We start from the raw sequence: 20,183 nt of genomic DNA on the forward strand, positions 1-20,183 counted from the left end.
GAGAAAACCCACCAGCATCTGGAATCACCACAGTTCCTATCTGAAACAACAAACACGAATATAGGGTAATCTTTAGCAGGTTAGAATATTCATTAGGATGAACACAAAACTCCTAAGTACTCATTTGGGGGTAAAAAAGCTTACATAATGTTTCAAAATGTTATACAAATACATAAATACTTTCCAGGAAAACAATTTTACATTAAATCTCCATCGACTGCTTCTTTAAAAAAAAAATTATTTACTCAATTGGTTGGGCTGGGTCTTATGGCTCTTAATTGAGGCATACGGGATCTTTTTTTCCCCTCAGTGGTGACATACGGGATCTAGTTCCCTGACCCAGACCAACAGGGAAGTCCTCAACTGCTTCTTTTGAGAAACATGGATTTCACTTTCATATCTTTACTCAACTTCCCACACCTTCCCCTCCAGTCAATCTCAGATCTCACTGAATACCTTTAAGGAGATACAATCTGGGTGGAAAGAAATGAATAGCCTGGTTTTTCAAGAGTTTGTAACACTATCTCTAGGCTTTTAGCATATTTTTGACTCAATAAAACAAAAACATCTATCTCAGAGTTAGAAGACTCAGATGAGGTAATGCATATAAAGCATTTGGAACCTTACCCTGCAGACAGTAGATACACAAACTTAAATTTTAACATGTAATACTTAAATTTAATCTTTTTGTTACTGTACCACATTTATCTATTGCACATAATTCCTCTCACTGCAGTGAATTTCTAATCTCACATTTGGTTCTCTTCAGGGCAAATGTCCCACTCCATTGTATACTTTCCCATTTGTCAGGACAGATAACATGCAACCTTCTCCAACTTTTGTCATTTCCCATCCATATGCTTTTTAACTTCAGTGTACCAGTGATGGCATTTATCACATTCTAATCAGGGACTCCAAGAAATCAAAGTTTCAAACCACTTACCCATTCTCCATGAATTCATTATCTCCTCTATCCCAATTCCTTTTCTTTATCCAAGATTAAGAGAATTACTGCAGTGAGGTCACTTACCTTTTCTTCTTTTAGCCCCAGATTATTTCAAGCAGACTGCCCTGACTCCCAGCGGAGGGTAATAGGTCTAGACCAGTATGGGCTGTGAGCCTTCCTGGGCTCTTCCCAGAAATGTGTTAGCAGTTCAGCTATAAACAGTCTCACAATTTAAGTGCTCTATATAGGGGCAGAGAAGTCATTTCAAGTTATAACTACAGAATGGAACTGCATTTTTTTACTTAAGATTTTTGCCCAACGTACATTTTTCATACTCAAAAATGTTCTAAGGGTCCCCAGTGTGGGGGGATAACCTGAGGTGTTCTAAAGCAGTGGTCCCCAGCCCTTTTGGCATCAGAGACGGTTTCAAGGAAGACAGTTTTTCCACGGACCCAGGTGGGGGAGGGGGATGGTTTCAGGATGATTCAAATGCATCGCATTTATTGTGCATTTTATTTCTATTATGATTACACTGTGATATATAATGAAATAATTATACAACTCATCATAATGCAGAATCAGTGGGAAGCCCTGGTCTCCCTCATTCTCTATAAAATATAGACATACATATATATATACATTTTTTTTTTTTTCCAGATAATAGTTATGCATATATCCCTCCCCTGCTGCTGGGGACCCCTTTTCTAAACCACTAGAAGCTTTTTCCAATGGCCTGAGAGTTCCTAGGTCTGAGTCCAGTTATCCAAGACATATAGTTTCGTAGAGTGCCTTCCAATTACCCCTGAGCCAGTCAACAATCTTCCTAAGAGAGCAGGCTGACTGGCAGTCCCAGTCATGTGAACTACACATGCTTGTTACTAAGGAAGGCATCTAGGCTCACCTTGATCTCTGATCTAACAGCACTGCCCCCCCAGCACTAGCACCACACATCCAGCACCTCTGGGATTAAAATTACAAGCCACACGAAAGGCAGTGTAGTCACTGACCAAATCAGCTGTTCTCTGTTTGCCTTTACTAAACTTACTTCTTAATCTTGGCCACATGTTGCAAATCACCCACAGAGCTTTGGAAAAGTGATGCCTAGATTCCGATTCCAGAAATCTTTTTTTTGTTTTGTTTTGGTTTTTTGGCCACAAGGGATGTGTGATCTTAGCTCCCTGACCAGGGACTGAACCTGCAACCCCTGCATTCCCACATTAGAAGGCCAAGTCTTAACCACTGGACTGCCAGAAAAAATATTAGTCACTCAGTCATGTCCGACTCTTTCACAGTCCCATGGACTATAGCCAGCCAGGCTCCTCTGTCCATGGGATTCTCCAGGCAAGAATACTGGAGTGGGTTGCCATTCCCTTCTCCAGGGGATCTTCCTGACCCAGGGATAGAACCCAGGTCTCCTGCATTGCAGGTGGATTCTTTACCGTCTGAGTCATCAGGGACTGCCAGGGAAGTCCCTAATCTCAGAGATCTTGATGTAATATGTATGTGTAGTAGGGGGAGGTAAGAGGTGATGAATACTGGGATTAAAAAAAAAAAAAACCTCAGGTGCTTATAGGATACATAGAATTTACAAACTCCCTATTGTACATGAAAGACTATTTTTTCATTATGCTGTGGGTTGAATTGTCATCCCCCACCACGGGCCTCCCAGGTAGCACTAGTGATAAAGAACCCACCTGCCAATACAGGTATACATTAAGAGATGCAGGTCAGAAAGATCCCCTGGGTCAGAAAAATCCCCTGGAGGAGGGCATGACAACCCACTCCAGTATTCTTGGACAGAGGAGCTTGGCAGCCTGGAGTCCACAGGGTCACAACTGAAATGACTTAGCACACACATAAGCTTCAACTGCTATACCACCCCCACCCTCCACCCACCAAGAAAAAATTCCTAACTCCCTGTACTTTGGAAACAGGGTCACTATTAAGTTAAAATGAGCCCATACAGTAGGGTGAGCCCCTAATCCAATGTGACTAATGCCCTTATTTATTTTTTTTTAAAGGCCAAAGACCAGTCACAGGGTGAACATCAAGTGAAGACAGAGCCAGAAAAGGGAGTGGTACACCTGTAAGGGAACAAAGATTTCCAGCCAACCACAAGAAGCCAGGAGAGAGGCATGCGGCCGTCTTCAGAAGGAACCGAACCTGCCAACACCTTCATTGCTAGCCTTCAGAACTACGCGTAAAGGCACTTTCGAGGTGTAAGCCACTCAGTCAGTGGTACTTCACTGTGGCTGCTGTAACAAACTCAACCACCAGTTCACCTGAATCTGTTTATTGACCTTTTGGTTCTGACACGAGTGCAGCTCTCTTCCAGGACTTTTAAATTCTAGGCATCACTCACCCAGCACCATAATATACAGCACTACTTAATGCTTTCTTCCTCACTTACAATACATATTTGAGAATTCATGGTCTAAGGACTGTTTAACACAAAAGAATGAACAGAAATAGGCATGGTACTTAAATCTCATGGAAAGGCAATCAAAGAACTGTCCAAATAAATATAAAGTTGCAGGCTTCCCTGGTGGGTTCAGTGGTTAAGATTCCATGCTTCCACTGCAGCAGGGGACATGGGTTCGATCCCTGGTGAGAGAAGTTTCACACATTGCAGTGTGGCTAAAACATTAAAAAAAAAAAAAAGGACTTCCCTGATGTTCCAGTGGTTAAGAATCCACCAACCAATGCAGGCGATGGGGGTTCAAGCCTTGGTCCAGGAAGATTCCGCATGCCCAGGGGCAACTAAGCCTGTGCATCACTACCACTGAGTCCACACTGTAAAACCCACGCTCCGCAACAAGAGAAGCCAATGCAATGAGAAGCCTGAGCACGACTAGAGGAGCCCCCGCTGACTAGAACTACAATAAAGAATAGCCCCCACTCGCTGCAGCTACAGCAAAGAAGAGCCTCCACTTGCTGCAACTAGAGAAAGCCTGCACTCAACAACAAAGACCCAGCAAAGCCAAAAACTAAAAGAGTAAACAGAATTTTTAAAAATTGCAACTGTTGTTTGTATATAAGAAGCTGTAACTGGTGCAGTGATATTCCAGGATTTGCCCTTATTATATCAAGTATAGCCGCTTTGCAGAGCAACACTTCAGCCAAGATCACCTTTGAGCCTCAGTTTCTACATTCGAATAATAAGGATTAATACCCACTTACAGGCTGTTAAAAACATGGAGATCTAGCATGATAAATCTTTTACTACAAGTCCCTCTAATAAATATTTCATTGTCTTCTTAGCATTGTACGAACCCCCGAGCAAGGCTGTAGAAAAAAATTTTCAGTGGGTGATCAAAAAGAGAAAGACGAAGGCAAACACAAGACACCATTACAAAGCATCAAACTGTCTAATTTCTTTTAAGAAATTTAATTTTCTTTTAAGAAAGAAATAGAATACTTGAAACAACTTGGAAATACTCATTTTCTGCAACACATCCTCCCCACCAAGATAAGGTATCTGAGGAAATTAAGTTGTCCTCCATGTGGAATGATGATAGAACTCTTGACAACATCAGGAATAGAATGTCTCCATTCCACATGTCACTTTGATGACATTCTAAAATCCGAAGTCTTGATTATACCCAATTCTGTTTTCTGAAATCTCAAGAGTCCTTAACCCAGTCTTAAGGATCCCAGACTATTTTCTTCTCTAATTTCCCAATCTTATACTACATAGGCACTTGCTGTTCTAATTAGCATGGGGTCCTTTAGTTATTATCATTCATGATTCAGTTTAAATGCAACCACTTCCATGAAAAGGATATTGAAAGCCATGCTGTGCCCTCGTGCTAAGCTGCTTTAGTCGTGTCCAACTCTATGCGAGGCTATGGGCTGCATGAATGCAAAAGCTCTGGGGTGTTCAACTGGGCTCCAACTCAAGTGCTAAAAATCTTCTACTGGCTTACTTTGTAAAATTATTTATACAAAGTCATGCTTGTAACATTCTGGGCTCTCGTGGTTATTAGATTTTACACCGAGGAGGGCTGAGGGCTAACAGTATCATTACAAGGAGAAACGTGAGGGAGGCAGATACTCAAAGAGTCTGAATTCACACCTCCACTGGAGATACTGAGAGAAAATATAGGCCTGAGAGCTCCCTGGAAGGCGAGATAAGAGAAATTATAGATGAGGGAGCTCTTTGCGGCATCATAGAACGATATCTGCTCATACTCATAGTCCAGGAAAACTCCAACTCTGTGCACTTGCTCTCTTAAGGAGACCCTTTTGAAAGGGGGAAAAGCCCAGAAGGTGTGATCGGTTCCCATGAGAGATCCTGTGAGTAAGACCTTATTTCCAGAACTGTTTCTGACGGCGGAGCTCCTGTACACACCTAGCTGCCACTGCGCTGCCTTGCCCACGTCCACCTCCCAGTAGTGCCGCCCTGAGGTGAAGCTCTGCACACCCAGCACGGTGGCGCTGAAATCAAATCTCTCAGGGTGACCAGGTACACCCCGCTGCATGTTTCTAAGTTTCACACTTCTTAGATCCTCGGACAAGACCAGATAGGGATGAGCTGTTTTAGGGTCCAAAGTTATAGGTCCTGCAGGGAGAAAGAAATGTAGTTACCTGAGGGGTTCGTCAATGCCAGTGACTGATGACTTCTAACATCAGGGGCTTCCTAATGAGATGGCACCAGTCTCAGCCACAAATATTGGAAAGGCAATCTAGGAGAGTCCAGATGAAGGGACCTCTGAGCTCTATTTCAAGTAATGGAGGGACTTTTCTGGTGGTCCAGTGATTAAGAATCCACCTGCCAATGCAGGAGACATGGGTGCGATCCCTGGTCTGGGAAGATTCCCCATGCTGCAGAGCAACTAAGCCTGTGAGCCATAACTACTGAGCCTGTGTGTTGCAACTACTGAAACCCATGTGCTTCTAGCCGGGGTCCCGCCACAAGAGACGCCATTACAATGAGAAGTCTATTTCCCACAACTAGGGAAAGTCTGTGTGCAGCAACAAAGAGCCAGCGTGGTCAAAAATAAATACATAAATTAATAAAATTTTTTGAACAAATGGACATCACAGAGAAACAAAGTCAATAAGATAATGGAAGGAGATGCACTCAATCTGAGGAAGAAGAACAAAACAATGAGTAATGGACTACAGAGCTGAGAAGCACCTCTCAACCCAGAAAGGAATTCTGCCAGGCCATAAGAATGACCTGACGTATGACCAGTCATAGCCCAGTATCACCTGAGACTCAACTCTAAACTCCCTAAAAATCTTCTGCGAGCCTGGAACCAACGGGAGCACTGGAGTCTCCAATAGAGCAGTGATTCATGACTCTGGCCTGTGACTGAACTTCCCTCCTTATCTTAAATATCACCAGGGCACAGCAGAGACATCTGGAAACTGCTGCCTGCAGGCCCCTAACACTGAGTAAATCAAAAGTTAATATATTAGAGGCCTGAAAACCTGTGAGAATCCTCCAGAAAAATCAAGCTGAAGTCAAGGAGGCTCACTATGATTTCTCACACTTGAAGGAAAGTGGTAGGTGTCTTCATATCTCTAACTAGTCCTTCTCATCTCTTTCTGTTCAGCCTCTAAATATTGTGAATTCTCAGAGATCAGCCCTGGATCTTCCTTTTCACTTTTGCATATTCTTTTACCCTAAGTGACTTCATTTAGCCTCAGTTTTAAATATCTTCTATATGTTAATGAGATGGTTGGATGGCATCAGTGACTCGAAGGACATGAGTTTGAGCAAGCTCCAGGAGTTGGTGAGGGACAGGGAGGCCTGGCATGCTGCAGTCCATGGGGTCGCCAAGAGTCAGACACAACTGAGTGACTAAACTGAACTGATATGTTCGTGACTTACTCCTTTAAAAAGATGACAAGTACCAGTTGGACAAAACACAGGAATTTCAAACATTCTCCTTCCAAAATGGAACTCCAAACCTATCCCTTCCCAGTTTCTACTTTTTAGTGGAACACATCACTTTATAGTTGGTCAAGCCATAAAACTGCAGCAGTCATTGATTTCTTTCTTTACCATCTAATCCACTAGAAACTTTTATGGACAAGTGAAGATGCATCTCTGGACCTGATTCATATTAGTATTAAAGTGGTATTAAAAACCACAAGTCTTGAATTTTAAATTTCAGCTTGTCCCAAGATCCTAGGACTTTCAGAAGACCAGCAGAAATAAATGCAAATTGTCTCTGGAAGAATGCACACCTTTTATTCCTATCTGTAAAGAACTTCTAAAAATAATATCTAAGGAAAAAAGGAAAGCTCACTATTGAAAAAAATTCATAACAACACACTCAAAGTGAGACTAGCAGAAAAAAACCTGAAGAACTTTACATACTGGAATTGCCAGGCATAAACTCTACAATAAATTTTCCTTCTATGTTTAAAGAAAAAAGAAAAACTTCTACTCCTATAGAATACAGGAAACTAAAAAAAGCAAGACTAAGTGGGTTTGACAACTAAATAGATTATCTAGAAATAAAATCTATTAAAATGCCAATGGATGATTACAAGGAAAGAAAGCTACAGAAAATATGCATTAACATAAATGCAAAAATTCTTTTGAAAACAGTACATACACTTTGGCAATATATAAAATAGATAAAACATTATCCTGGGAATGCAAAGTTGGCTCAACATATGAAGCAAACATAATTCACATTAACGAAGAAAAAATGGATATTTTGGTAGATACAGACGAAAACATCTCTTAAGTTCGACATCTGCTCACGACATGAAATTTTACTGAATCAGGAATAGATGGGGAACTTCCTCAACATGACAAAAGGCAACTGTGGAAAAACCTACAGCTAACATTAAAGGTCAAAGACAATCTTTTCTCCCTAAGATCAAGAAAAAGATTCTCACCACTCCTATTCACCATTACATTGAAGGTCCTAGGAAGTGCAATAGATAAGAAAAATACAGAAAAGGCTTACAGACTAGAAAGGAAGAAATAAACTGATATTTAATTTCACTAATAGAACTAAAAAAACACTTAGTATCTGTCTAATTAAATATGTACAATATTACCCACTCCAGTATTCTTGCCTGGAGAATCCCATGGACAGAGGAGCCTGGTGGGCTATAGTCCATGGGGTTGCAAAGAGTCGGACACGACTGAGCGACTTCACTTTCACTTTCTAGCTGAAAACTATAGAACATCAAGAGGAATCAAAGATGACCTAAATAAATGGAGATATATCACCTTATCCCCAAATTGTTCTACAGACCCAGTGTAACACCAACCAAAACCCCAGCAGGCTTTTTATAGAAGTCAACAAGTTCATTTTAAAATTTATGTGGAGAAAGATCTAGAGTAGCCAAAATTATTTTTAAAGAAAAAATCGGGAGAACTCACAGTGCCCAATTTTAAGACTTTCTATAGAATAATCAATCAAGCCAGTATGATATTACCAAAAGGATAAATAACGATCAATGTTCATTTTCAAGTGATTTTCAACAAATGATGTTAGAACAACTGACTATACATATATACAAAAAAGGAGGAGAGTTGCACCATATCTTGAATAGTATGTAAATATTAACTTTAAATGAATAATAGTCCTAAGAGCAAAAGCTAAAACTGTAAAACTTCCAGAAGGAAATCTTTGTTACGGTAAATCTCTTAGGCCACAAAAAGCACAAACCATAGGAAAGAAAATGATAAACCGAACTTCAAAATCTAAAACTTCTGCTCTTCAAAAGATACTACTAGGTAAATGAAAATACTACTAGGTAAATGAAAATACAAACCATGGGAGAAATATCTGCAAATACAGAGTCTCTTTAAATACTTCAGCTATCTGGAATTTATACAAATACAGAGAGTCCTGTGATCACGGACGTGTGTCAACTTACTTTGCAGCACTTTGAGCATTTTGCTCATTCCTGTTATTTGGCACAAACTCAGGTCTGTGATTTGGGCGGGCTGTAGAAACTGATACAGTAGTGACTCACTCCTGTTAAAGAAATGATAAGCTCAGTTATCCAGGCAGACCCCAGGCTCCTCCATCCAGTAGGTGGTTCTCCTTGCATGGCCTTGCTACCCGCATCCCAACACCTCCACCCTTGTGTGCTCACATATCAGACTGTGAATCTGACCCAAATGTTTCCAAAACGATTAACTTACCTTTCCAAAGCATATTTTGCATTCTATAGGATGAAAAAAGAGGAAAAAAATTACTACGGGGTATTTGAGCCAAGCCTTTTGTGACTTGCTCAGGAAAATATTTTCTCTCATAATAACAAAACTCGATTTCCAAGTAATTTCTTCAGCCTCATGGTGTTAATTCTCAGATATCAAATTTCAACACTGAACAGGAAGTCAGAAAAATGCTTGAAATCACTGTTATATTCCCAAGGGAAATAATCCTCTCTACTTCACATAGGGGATGTTCTTCATTCAAATTCTGCCCATCTACCTGATTTCTATACTGGGGGTGGCAGGAACTCAGCCTGCTATGCTGGGGACGGTGGCTGGAACCAGGTCAGGAACTGAACGTAACTGGGTCACACCTGTCTGTGCTGTCTGGAATGAGGCTTGGCTCTAAGACAGAACTTAACTGTTTATGTCCAGGTGCATCTAAATAGTCTTTAAAATATACAAATGTACTTATTGAAAATGGTAACCATGTTGTGCCGTGCTTAGTTGCTCAATCATGTCTGACTCTTTGCAACCACACAGACTGTAGTCTGCCAGGCTCCTCTGTCCATGGGATTCTCCAGGCAAGAATACTGGAGTGGGTTGCCATGCCCTCCTCTAGGGGATCTTCTCAGCCCAGGGATTGAACCCAGATCTCCTGTACTGTATGCGGATTTTTACCATCTGAACCACCAGGGAAGTCCCAAGGCATCTTCCTGAACAAAATTTAAAATATACAATACTGGGAATGCCCTGGCACTCACTGGACTCTGCGTGTGTGTGTGTGCTGAGTCTGAATGCTCTGGACTCTGCATTCTCACTCCCAGTGTGTGTGTGTCTGAGTCATGACCAACTCTTTGTGACTCTATGGAGTGTATCCGTTACGCTCCCCTGTCTATGGGATTTCCCAAGCAAGAATACTGGAGAAGGTTGCCATTTCTTCCTCCAGGGGATCTTCCCCACCCAAGGCTGGAAATCTGCACTGCAGGCAGATTCTTTACCGCTGAGTCACTGGGAAAGCCCACTTACCCTAGTAAAGGGCATGTCAATTCAAACTTAACTATTGATCAGTGAAACAGCTCTGTACATATTATGATTTTAGGACGAGTTATAATGCTTTTGACAGTCTTCAAGTATACCTGAAGATCACTGGGTACTGTGTTCTAGCACTGACTCCTAATGAGTACTATCCACGTCTCATTTCTCAAATACTGTAGTGAAGGTTATTTCCAGACTCTTACCTGTAGCAACACTGAGGCAGGCTGCCTACACTTCTTCTCGAGCTCCGCGGTGATCTGCTGGAGGCTGCAGATCTGTTCAGAAAGCCTGACTTCACTCTCCTTCAGTTTCTTCATGTTCTCTCTCCCCAGAAAGTTCAGTCTCTGCAGAAGCATCTCTTTATAACTATTCAACAACTGGCAGTTTCTCTTACTAGCTAATTCAATCTCTTTAAAAACCCACTCTATTGCCTGCCAACCCAGAAACAGACGTAACTGGGTAAGGCCAGGATATTCCTCTGTGTCCAGCAAGACACCTCAACAGACCCTTGATTCTCTGACATACTGTAGTATCCTCCTATCTACTTAATCAGTTCACAACTTGGACCTAAAACAGGTCACTGGTTTTTTTTGGCTGTTCAGTTTTGTTCAGGAAGTTTCTTATTTCCTTCATTAAAACTAAGACTTACTATCATTTAATTAAAAATTAAATTCAACCAATAATAAAAAACATAATCAAACCACTGATACCAGGTTCCTTCCTACCCTTGCAAAGATGCTCCATCTAGGCATGTATGAGAATGTTCATGCTATTTTTTTCTTAACACAAGTGGTGTCATATTCCACTGTTGATCTGGCAACTTGCTTTTTTCTTAATAGATAATATGCTCTTGGAGAGTATTTCTTATCCATACATATAGAGCCACGTTATCTTTTCTAAAGGCTCAAGAGCATGCCATTGTATGTCCTATACAATGCATTTCATGAGTCCAATATTGATGGATACAGGTCGAATCCACTCTCCTGCTATCAACAAATGTTAAAGTAATAACAACACCTAAACTTACATTTACATCACACAATAATGTACACATGTACAAACACTGTTTAAAGAGCTTCATGTAGATTATCACACAATATTATGAACTCAGGGCCATTATCCTTTTACACCTAAGGAAACTAAGAGCTTAAGCAGAATGTCTAAGGCCACCTATTGTCATTCAGTCCCTCATCTGTGTCCAACATTTTGTGACCCCACGGACTGTAGCCCACTAGACTCCTCTGTCTGTGGGATTTCCCAGGTAGGAATACTGGAGTGCGTTGCCATTTCCTCCTCCAGGGGATCTTCCCAGACCAGTGACCAAACCTGTGTCTCCTGCATTGAAGGCGAATTCTTTACCACTGAGCCACCAGGGAAAGTGGCCAACTAGACTACCAAATTATAGAACCCAGTTAGGAATCACAGCAGTTTGGCTTCAAAGACTATTTCTAAGCCATGGCTCTATACTGACATCATTTTACAATATCCCTTATGAATGTGTCTTTTTATATGCATGCAAATGTATCTGCAAAACAAACTATAAGGAATAGAACTGTGGGTTGACTATATATACATATATATACACATTATTTTAATAAAAGCATAGTTGTCAGTGGTTGTGCCATTTGAGCTCTTCTTTCTTTCATTTCCCAAATATTGCAAGGATGCCACGTTGCATATCTCACCTGTAGTGTTTCCTGGAACTTCTCCTTTAGTTTCGTGGCAGACTCCATCAGTTGGTTCTGACTGGTTTGTCTCACATTCAGGTTGAATCTGCTTTGCAGGCTTCGCAAGTTCATCTCATTTTCTTCAGCTATCAACCGGATCCTTATGCTATATTCAGACTCAATCATTTCTTTAAAATTCTGCTCCTCTTTCTTCATCATAGACACAGAAGTGACAGATTTCAGGTTAAATACTACAGACAATTATTTGTGGTCCCTTTCCGTCTATAAGTCTAATATAAATCCAAGGAAATATAAAGTACTGTGGAGGAAATAATAGGCATAGATAACAAAGGACAAAGGGAATTTCAAGGTCAACATCAGCCAAGATATCAACACAATTTTAAAACATGAAATGCGGATAGAGACATGTTCATTGACAGGAAACAGGAATCTACACAACTTCAGGACCAAAGAGCAGGAGATCAGGAAAACTGGAAGGTAGGACGAAGGGCTTTTGCTGATGCCTTGGATAGTGCATGAGAGGAAAAGAGGAATCAATGGGTGACCCCAAGGCTTTTAGATAAAGAACAGAGCTGCCAAAACATAAAATGGAAACTATGGATGGGACAGATTCTAGACATGGGGAGTGTATCAGCAACTCAGTTTAGGATATGTCGGTTTTGATAAGTCACCCATCCAAGGAGAGACACTAGGCAGAAAGTTGGACATGAAAGCCCACTACTTGGATAAGTCTGAGCTAGAGACATATATTGGGAGTAGTTGGCTTAACGACTGTATTTAGGGACTTCCCTTGAGGTCCAGTGGTTAGGACTCTGCATTTCCACTGAAGGGGCATTGGTTCAGTCCCTAGTCAGGAACTAAGATTCTACATGCAGCATGGTGCAACCAAAACAACAACAACAAAATGGCCATATTTAACCTCATGACACTACTGAGTGAAGATTTATCAAGACCCTGACTATTCTCAACACTGCCACTACCCCTCCCGCCACAGTTCCCCAACACCTGGCCCTGATTATTGCAAACAGTCCCCTTCAGATACTCCCTACCTGTGATCTCACCCTCTTACAGTTACATATTATTTTTCAGCTTCTGTTCCCTTAACAGACTTTTACAAGATATTGGCTATAGTTCCCTGTGCTTTAGAGTAGATCCTTGTTAATTTTCTATTTTATATATAGTTCTGACTGGTATGAAGTGATACCTTATGGTAGTTTTGATTTGCACTTCTCTAATAATTAGTAATGTTGAGCATCTTTCCATGTGCTTATTGGCCATCTGTATGTCTTTGGAGAAATGTCTCTTTAGGTCTGTAGTTCATTTTTTGACTGGGTTGTTGGATTTCCTTTTTTTAACATTGAGCCCTATAGCTTTTCACTTACATGCATTGGAGAAGGAAATGGCAACCCACTCCAGTGTTCTTGCCTGGAGAATCCCAGGGACGGGGGAGCCTGGTGGGCTTCTGTCTGTGGGGTCGCACAGAGTCGGACGCAACTGAAGCGACTTAGCAGTGAACATGTTAGGGCTTCCTGGGTGGCTCAGCAGTAAAGAATCAGCCTGCAATCGTCCTGCAGTGCATGTCAATCCCAAACTCCTGACACGCCCCAAATAGAAATTCTTAAATTGACCTTTAAATGGCTTCACGATTTACACTGCCACATCCAAAGTACAAAAGATGCTCAGTCTCCTATGGCATTGTTAACTGCACCATCAGTCTTTTTTTTTTTTTAATAAATAAGGTATAAAAATGCCATTTCCCTAACAAATTTAATACAGTTAATTTGTATTTCTCTTAACATGAGCGTATGAACCAATTCAGTCTATTCAAAAGATTATCTGCATTTGCTTTTCTGTGAGCTCTCATGTCTTTGATAATTTCTCTATTGAGTTTCTAGTCTTCTGCTACTGACGTTTTGTTTTTGTTGCAGTATCTTAGTTCCCTGAACAGGAACTGAACCCATGTCCCTTGAAGTGGAACTGTGTCCAATCTTAACCACTGAAGCTCCAGGGAAGTCCCCTGCTTATTGACTTTTAAAAGCTCTTTATACATGAAGGAATTAATACATTTCCTATCTATGGATTTTAAAGTAGCTTTTCCTGCTGTGCCATGGGTCTTTGCTGTTTATGTTATTTGCTAGCCAACATTATAGGTAATTTCCACCCAAGAATCAAGATAAGCACTGACCTGCATCATCACCATTCTTTCTTGTTCATCAGCCAGTATGATTTTAGCTGCTTCAAGTTTCTCCTTCAATGTGTCCAACATTTCCTGGAATAACTTCTGCAGAGAAACATATCACATAATTGCTTTACAACAGCTAGATTCCTAACCTTAGACAACTGACAGGCCAATAGCCCTGGCTACACTTGGAAGGTTTGCATATGGTACTTATCTAGTATTCCGTTGATCAACATCAACTAAGGGAAGGATCAGAAGGCCTTGAAGGATTAGAATACCTGTTCCCCAAATAAGGTAATTAATGAAAAGACGCAGCCAGAATGGCAGGGTGGTCTGGGATCTGTACAAAGCTTACCCTGTAATTCTCGGCCATCTCTGACACTTCATTCATCACCACGGGACTCCCACGCTCCTGGGGCGGGAGGCTGTGGCCACAAACCGCCATTTGGTCACCGCTGCGGAACAGCTGCGGTGGCTGCGGGCGTGTCTCACAGCGGACACCTCCTGGGGTGTCTTGCTCTAACTGGGAGCGCGGCCTTTTGGACATCCCGGCAGGCGGCTCTCGGTGGAGGTGATCAGGCGGTTTCTAAGGCGGAATACACCTCCCCACGCGCGGAACGGGAACGGAGTGCGGGGTTCTAGGGCAGACGCACTCGTCAGCCTCCGTCCTCCGCAGTCAAGGGCCCTGGACTCTTCGCATCCAGCAAACCTTCGGCAGCCGCGAGCCTGAGGAACGAGACACGATGAACTACACCAGGGGTCAAGTTCTCCGAGAATTTCAAGTTATTGAAAATAACTGACAAAATAGCAAAGTGCTTCCCAGTAAGTCTTTTCTTTTTTCTTAAAAAAGAAAAGAAAAATCGCCCTCAGAGGAGAGCACACCGTGGCAAAGAGCAGGAAAGGAACTTCCGGAACTAAGAGCAGATAGAGCCTGGCCTCAGGCACTCCGATCGCAAGCCGAAGGAATCCCTCTCTCACCCAGTTGCTTGCAGAGATCCAGAAAGTGAGGGTCTCTTGGGGCGACTCCTTAAACCAGACGGAGGGGAAGTGGTATGTCGCTGCGCTCCAAGGAAGCGCTCCCTTTCAGGTCTGGCTTCGAGGTGCGCATGCCTGAGGGAACTCTCAGGGCTCCACAAGTGCGCATGCGCCTGACTGAGGCGCCATTTTCGTGCCTGAAGGATAAGGTGTGTCACCCCAGAGACTTGGCCCCTGAAGGATGTTTGCTAAAAAATTAAATAAATAAAAGGAAGAGAGAGAAAAAAGTTAAGTCGCTCTGTCGTGCCTGACTCTTTGAGACCCCATGGACTATAACCTACCAGGCTCCTCTGTCCATGGGATTCTCCAAACAAGAATACTGGAGTGGGTTGTCATTTCCTGGGGATCTTCCCAACCCAGGGATCGAACCCCGGTCGCCCACATTGCAGGCATGAGGGAAGCCACAAACCCCCAAGTAAATCTTTTCAAAAATACTGAAGGGAAATTGTACGTATTTATATGTACATATGGGATCTGGCCATGGCGCTAGTGGTAAAGAACCTGCCTGCCAAGGCAGGAGACGTGAGAGACATCGGTTCGATCCCTGGGTCAGGAAGATTCCCTGGAGAAGGACATGGCAACCCACTCCAGTCATTCTTGCCTGGAGAATCCCGTGGACAGAGCAGCCTGGCGGGCTACAGTCCATGGGGTAGCAGAGTCAGACGCGACTGAAGCGGCTTAGCACAGCACAAATGTACATATATGTGCTTCCTGGGTGGCTAAGCGGTAAACAATCTGCCTGCAATGCAAGAGACACAGGTCCCATCACTAGGTGAGGAAGACCACACACCCCCGCCCCTACTGCCCCACCCCTACCCACCCTCCCCGGAGAAGGAAATGGCAATCAGCTCCAGTATTCTTGTCTGGGAAAGTGCCTGGACAGAGGAACTTGGCAGAGGTAGGGGACTGAGCTACTAAACAACAAAGTATGTGCATGCATACATACATGTAAGTAGTACATATATATACATATGCACATATGTGCATATATACAAATATATTTTAAGGAAACAGAACAAGTGATCTATAATCCGTGCATCCCCATTTCCAGACAATTCTGACAACGTTTGAGCAACAGTTCTACCTTTTCACTAGATATATTTTAATTATATTCTTAAAATGTATTACCTACTGAATTTGGAAATCTTTCCCAATGAAGAATCGCATTAGTTTCCTTGTCTAACCCCATCTGTAGCCATTGTCGATGACACTGTAACACCAGATATTAATTTCTCAAAATTCTCTAATTTACATTTCCCATTCTGTCTCATTAGCCAGCTCTTTTTAACAACATCTCTTGCAAAGAATCAACTTGAAAGAAAGCAGAACTCCGAAACTTCCGTTTCTGGATTTATTAGCTTCTTTTTGCCCCTCATGCTTGCAATTCCACCCAAACTTGACCATCTACTGTGGAGCCCTATACCAAGGTCACAGGTGTGAAGCCCTGTACCAAGATCACAGGATAAAAATCTCTGGAACTGACCAAGCCCTATAGCAACTGTTGCCATGAGCCTCCAGATCTAAACCAGCCAGTTTCCTGACACCTAATGACACCATTCCAGTAGGAATTTTCTGTCTTGAGGCTATGAATATTGGCTGCAAGCTTGCCAAAGTGTTCTGCTCGCCCTTGAACCAACCCACTATTCTAAGACTGTTCTGTCTGTCTGTCTCTCTCTAATAAACTTTATTCTCTTCTCATTCTGCCTGATGTCTGGAAATTCTTTTCCAGCCCATGCACGGACCATGACATCATCAAGGCCTTCCTCTCTTTTTTAATTTTTAAGATACATGAAACAATAAAAATTCTGAAGCTGTTATTCTTATATATTCAATGTATGAAGACATTGTTATTGTGCTAGCATACATGCTAAAGCAGCAGACTTGATTTGCCTTTTCACTATGTTGACATTTGCACTGATAGTAGATAAAACTGCTGGAGTCCTACCATCAAGTAGCGCCAAACAGGACCACAGTCATTTACTGTATTTTAAAAATCTCTACCTATTTGTAGACTTCCAGTTTAAAAAACACACACAAAAAAAAAAAAAAAAAAAAATAAAAAAATAAAAAACACACACACACACACACACACACAAACTTGTTTTACTTAAAAACATTCATATTTCTTGATGCTGTGGTAAAATATTAAATCTCAACCATTGAGGACAGAATTTAGGGACTTCCCTAACAATCCTGTGGTTAAAACTCTGCACTTCAAATTCGGGGAACACAAATTCAATCCCTGGTCAAGGAACTATGATCTCACATGCTGAGCCATGCTGCCAAAAAAAAAAAAGTATAGGATTTAGCATACCAGGTGACAAGATAGAAATGTGTAAAACATTTATGTTGCATATGGAAAAACAATGGTTGTCTCACAAAAATACATTTTTTCTGATTAAGTTGCAAGCTATACTAGTGCTATTTTTTTCATAGGTCATTTTTAGTAGAAAGACTGTGGTCATTCACATGTAGTGATTTGGAAAGACATTTTTTCAAACACTGTCATCTCAAGGAAACTAAGTGCATTAGTTCCCAATGATAAAATCTGAGCTTTTAAGCAAAAATGAGAGTTTTAGAAAACTTGTATCTACTATTCTAAGCTTGACTGCTTCCTGATACTTGGTCTTTTCTGATGAAATTAGCAGAGATATTAACAACTGATTGTTTTTGCTATTGTAAAATGAAATGTGTCAACATTTGGAAAACCTGCAGATTCACTGAGCCAATTAAAAGATGCATGCTCCTTGGAAGAAAAGCTATGACAAACCTACACAGTGTATTAAAAAACAGAGACGTTACTTTGCCAACAAAGGTCTATATAGTCAAAGCAATGATTTTTCCAGCAGTCTTGTATGGATGTGAGAGATGAGTATAAAGATGGTTGAGTGCCAAAGAACTGATGCTTTTGAACTGTGGTGTTGGAGAAAAGGATTGAGAGTCCCTTTGACTGCAAGGAGATTCAACCAGTCCATCCTAAGGGAAATCAGGCTTGAATATTCATTGGAAGGACTGATGCTGAAGCTGAATCTCCAATACTTTGGCCACCTGATATGAAGAAATGACTGATGGAAAAGACCCTGATGCTGGGAAAGTTAGAAGGTGGGAGAAGGGGACAACAGAGAATGAGATAGCTGAATGGAATCACCGACTCAATGGACATGAGTTTGAGCAAGCTCCCAGAGATGGTGAAGGACAGGGAAACCTGGTATAGTGCAGTCCATGGGGTCACAAAGAGTCGGACACGACTGAGTGACTGAACAACAAGTTATTTTCTAAAAGCTCAATGCATGATGTTACAAGCTTATGAAAGGGTAAAGTGGATTCAAAGTATAAAATCAGTGAACTTTAGTGTTACCAAGGACACAACATTCATTAATATGATTTAAAAACAAACAATTATCTGAAAAGGTATAGAATGATCTCCCCTTTCCCAACTATGTCTAGTGTGAGGACAGATTTTCTTCATGGACTCCAGCTAAAATAACATTGCAACGGATAGATGCTAGAATAGATATAAAAAAAACTTAAAGAGATATGCAAATTTTTAAAATCACGCCTCTTGTCTTGAAGAACTGTTTAGAAAAGGTTCTTCATAAAAATGTTATGTTTATTTTTAATATTTCTGTGAACCATGTTTAAGCCTTTCAACTGTTTTTTACCTGACAGGTTTTTGGTCTTTTTTTCTTAATTTTAAGATATACATTGAATAGACCATCCCCTTATTATACAAATTGCAAATATTTACCCTCTACTTATCATCTGGATTTGAATTTACTCCAGTTGTTTTTTACTGGGTCCTTTCAAATCCTTGTAGCTTGTCTTGCCTCCCTGAACATATGCTAGACTGAAAAACTAAAGCAAAACACTGATCCATTATAAAAATGAAGGCTTTTAGAAAGTCAGTGGTCACTCCTGGCCTTATCTTGAGCTCTCAACAGTCGACATAGTTGGCCAGGAACAGCTTCCTCTCTTTGCAATCAGGATCCTGTAAATGACATCCCTTCTACTTGATTTTCCTGTTTCTCAGCATTCTTTTTGGTTTTTGGCTTTGAATCCTCTTGAACCTCTAAATTTTCACAGGCTTCAAGGGTCAATATTGGTCCCTTCCCTTCTAGTTCTAATATCTCCCTAGGTAATTCACATTTACTTCCAAACGTTTATTTAATCATCTATCTAGACCCGGCACTCCCCATCTGCAATTCAATGTCTAATAAGCACCCCATATTAACATACCTGTAACACTTTTGGATTTTAATCAATAATGTCTTTCCTTCCCCCAACTCCCTGGTGGCTCAGATGATAAAGAATTTGCCAGCAAATGCACAGATGCCTGTTTGATCACTGGGTCAGGAAGATCCTCTGGAGGAAGAAATGGCAACCCATTCCAGTATTCTTGAGTCAGACCCCAAACTCACTTTAAAATTTCATTTGGAAGCACCACATAAGCCACCATCAATTCCTCACCTCTATTAGTTCATATTCAATCCTGCCCCACTCCTATCTCCAAATCCTCAGCACAACAGCCAGAATACTATCTTTTGGGGGGTAAGGGCTTTAAAAAAAAAAAAAAAAAACCTTTTATTTTATATTGAAATATAGCTGATTAACAATGTTGTGACAGTTTCAGGTGGAGAGCAAGGGACTCAGCCACACATATACACATATCCATTCTCCCCCAGACTCCGATCCAGGTTGCCACATAACAATGAGCAGAGTTCCACATACTATACAGTAAGCCCTTGTGGGTTATCCATTTTTAATATATCAACGTAGACATGTCCATCCCAAACTCCCTATCTATCCCTCACCTGATCCTTGCACCCTGGCAACCAAAGTTTCTTCCCTAAGTCTGTGAATTCAACAACCAGAATACTGTATTAAAACCTTAATCAAGTTTCTTTTTTTTTTTTATTTTATTTTTTTTGTGTGTGCTTTCTTTCTTTTTTTTTTTTTTTAGCAAACAAATTTTTATTTAATATTTTAAAAATACATTTTGTGGCAATTATAAATAAATTTCTAACAATGATAAATTGATACTTTGAACCAACAACAGGGCCACAAATTCACTTCCAAATGCAAAGCAGTTACCCTATGTTTAGGGATAGTTCATATTAATGAATAATTTTGTTTTTAAGAAAAAAGTGATTGTTACAATCA

General features: G+C 41.0%; 1 protein-coding gene across 1 annotated transcript; it reads right to left on the reverse strand.

Moving 5' to 3' along the window:
• Window positions 1-4,935: 4,935 nt before the first annotated feature.
• Window positions 4,936-14,535, reverse strand: TRIML2 (tripartite motif family like 2). Its single transcript, XM_040242880.1, has 7 exons — window positions 14,344-14,535; window positions 13,995-14,090; window positions 11,807-11,998; window positions 10,325-10,465; window positions 9,072-9,094; window positions 8,801-8,901; window positions 4,936-5,507 (listed from the first exon to the last, which is right to left on the reverse strand). The coding sequence occupies exons 1-7, from the start codon at window positions 14,533-14,535 to the stop codon at window positions 4,936-4,938; spliced, it is 1,317 nt and encodes a 438-aa protein (XP_040098814.1).
• Window positions 14,536-20,183: the final 5,648 nt, after the last annotated feature.

Source organism: Oryx dammah, unplaced genomic scaffold (genome assembly GCF_014754425.2).
Source record: "Oryx dammah isolate SB20612 unplaced genomic scaffold, SCBI_Odam_1.1 HiC_scaffold_7, whole genome shotgun sequence".
NCBI classification, from domain to species: Eukaryota; Metazoa; Chordata; class Mammalia; order Artiodactyla; family Bovidae; genus Oryx; species Oryx dammah.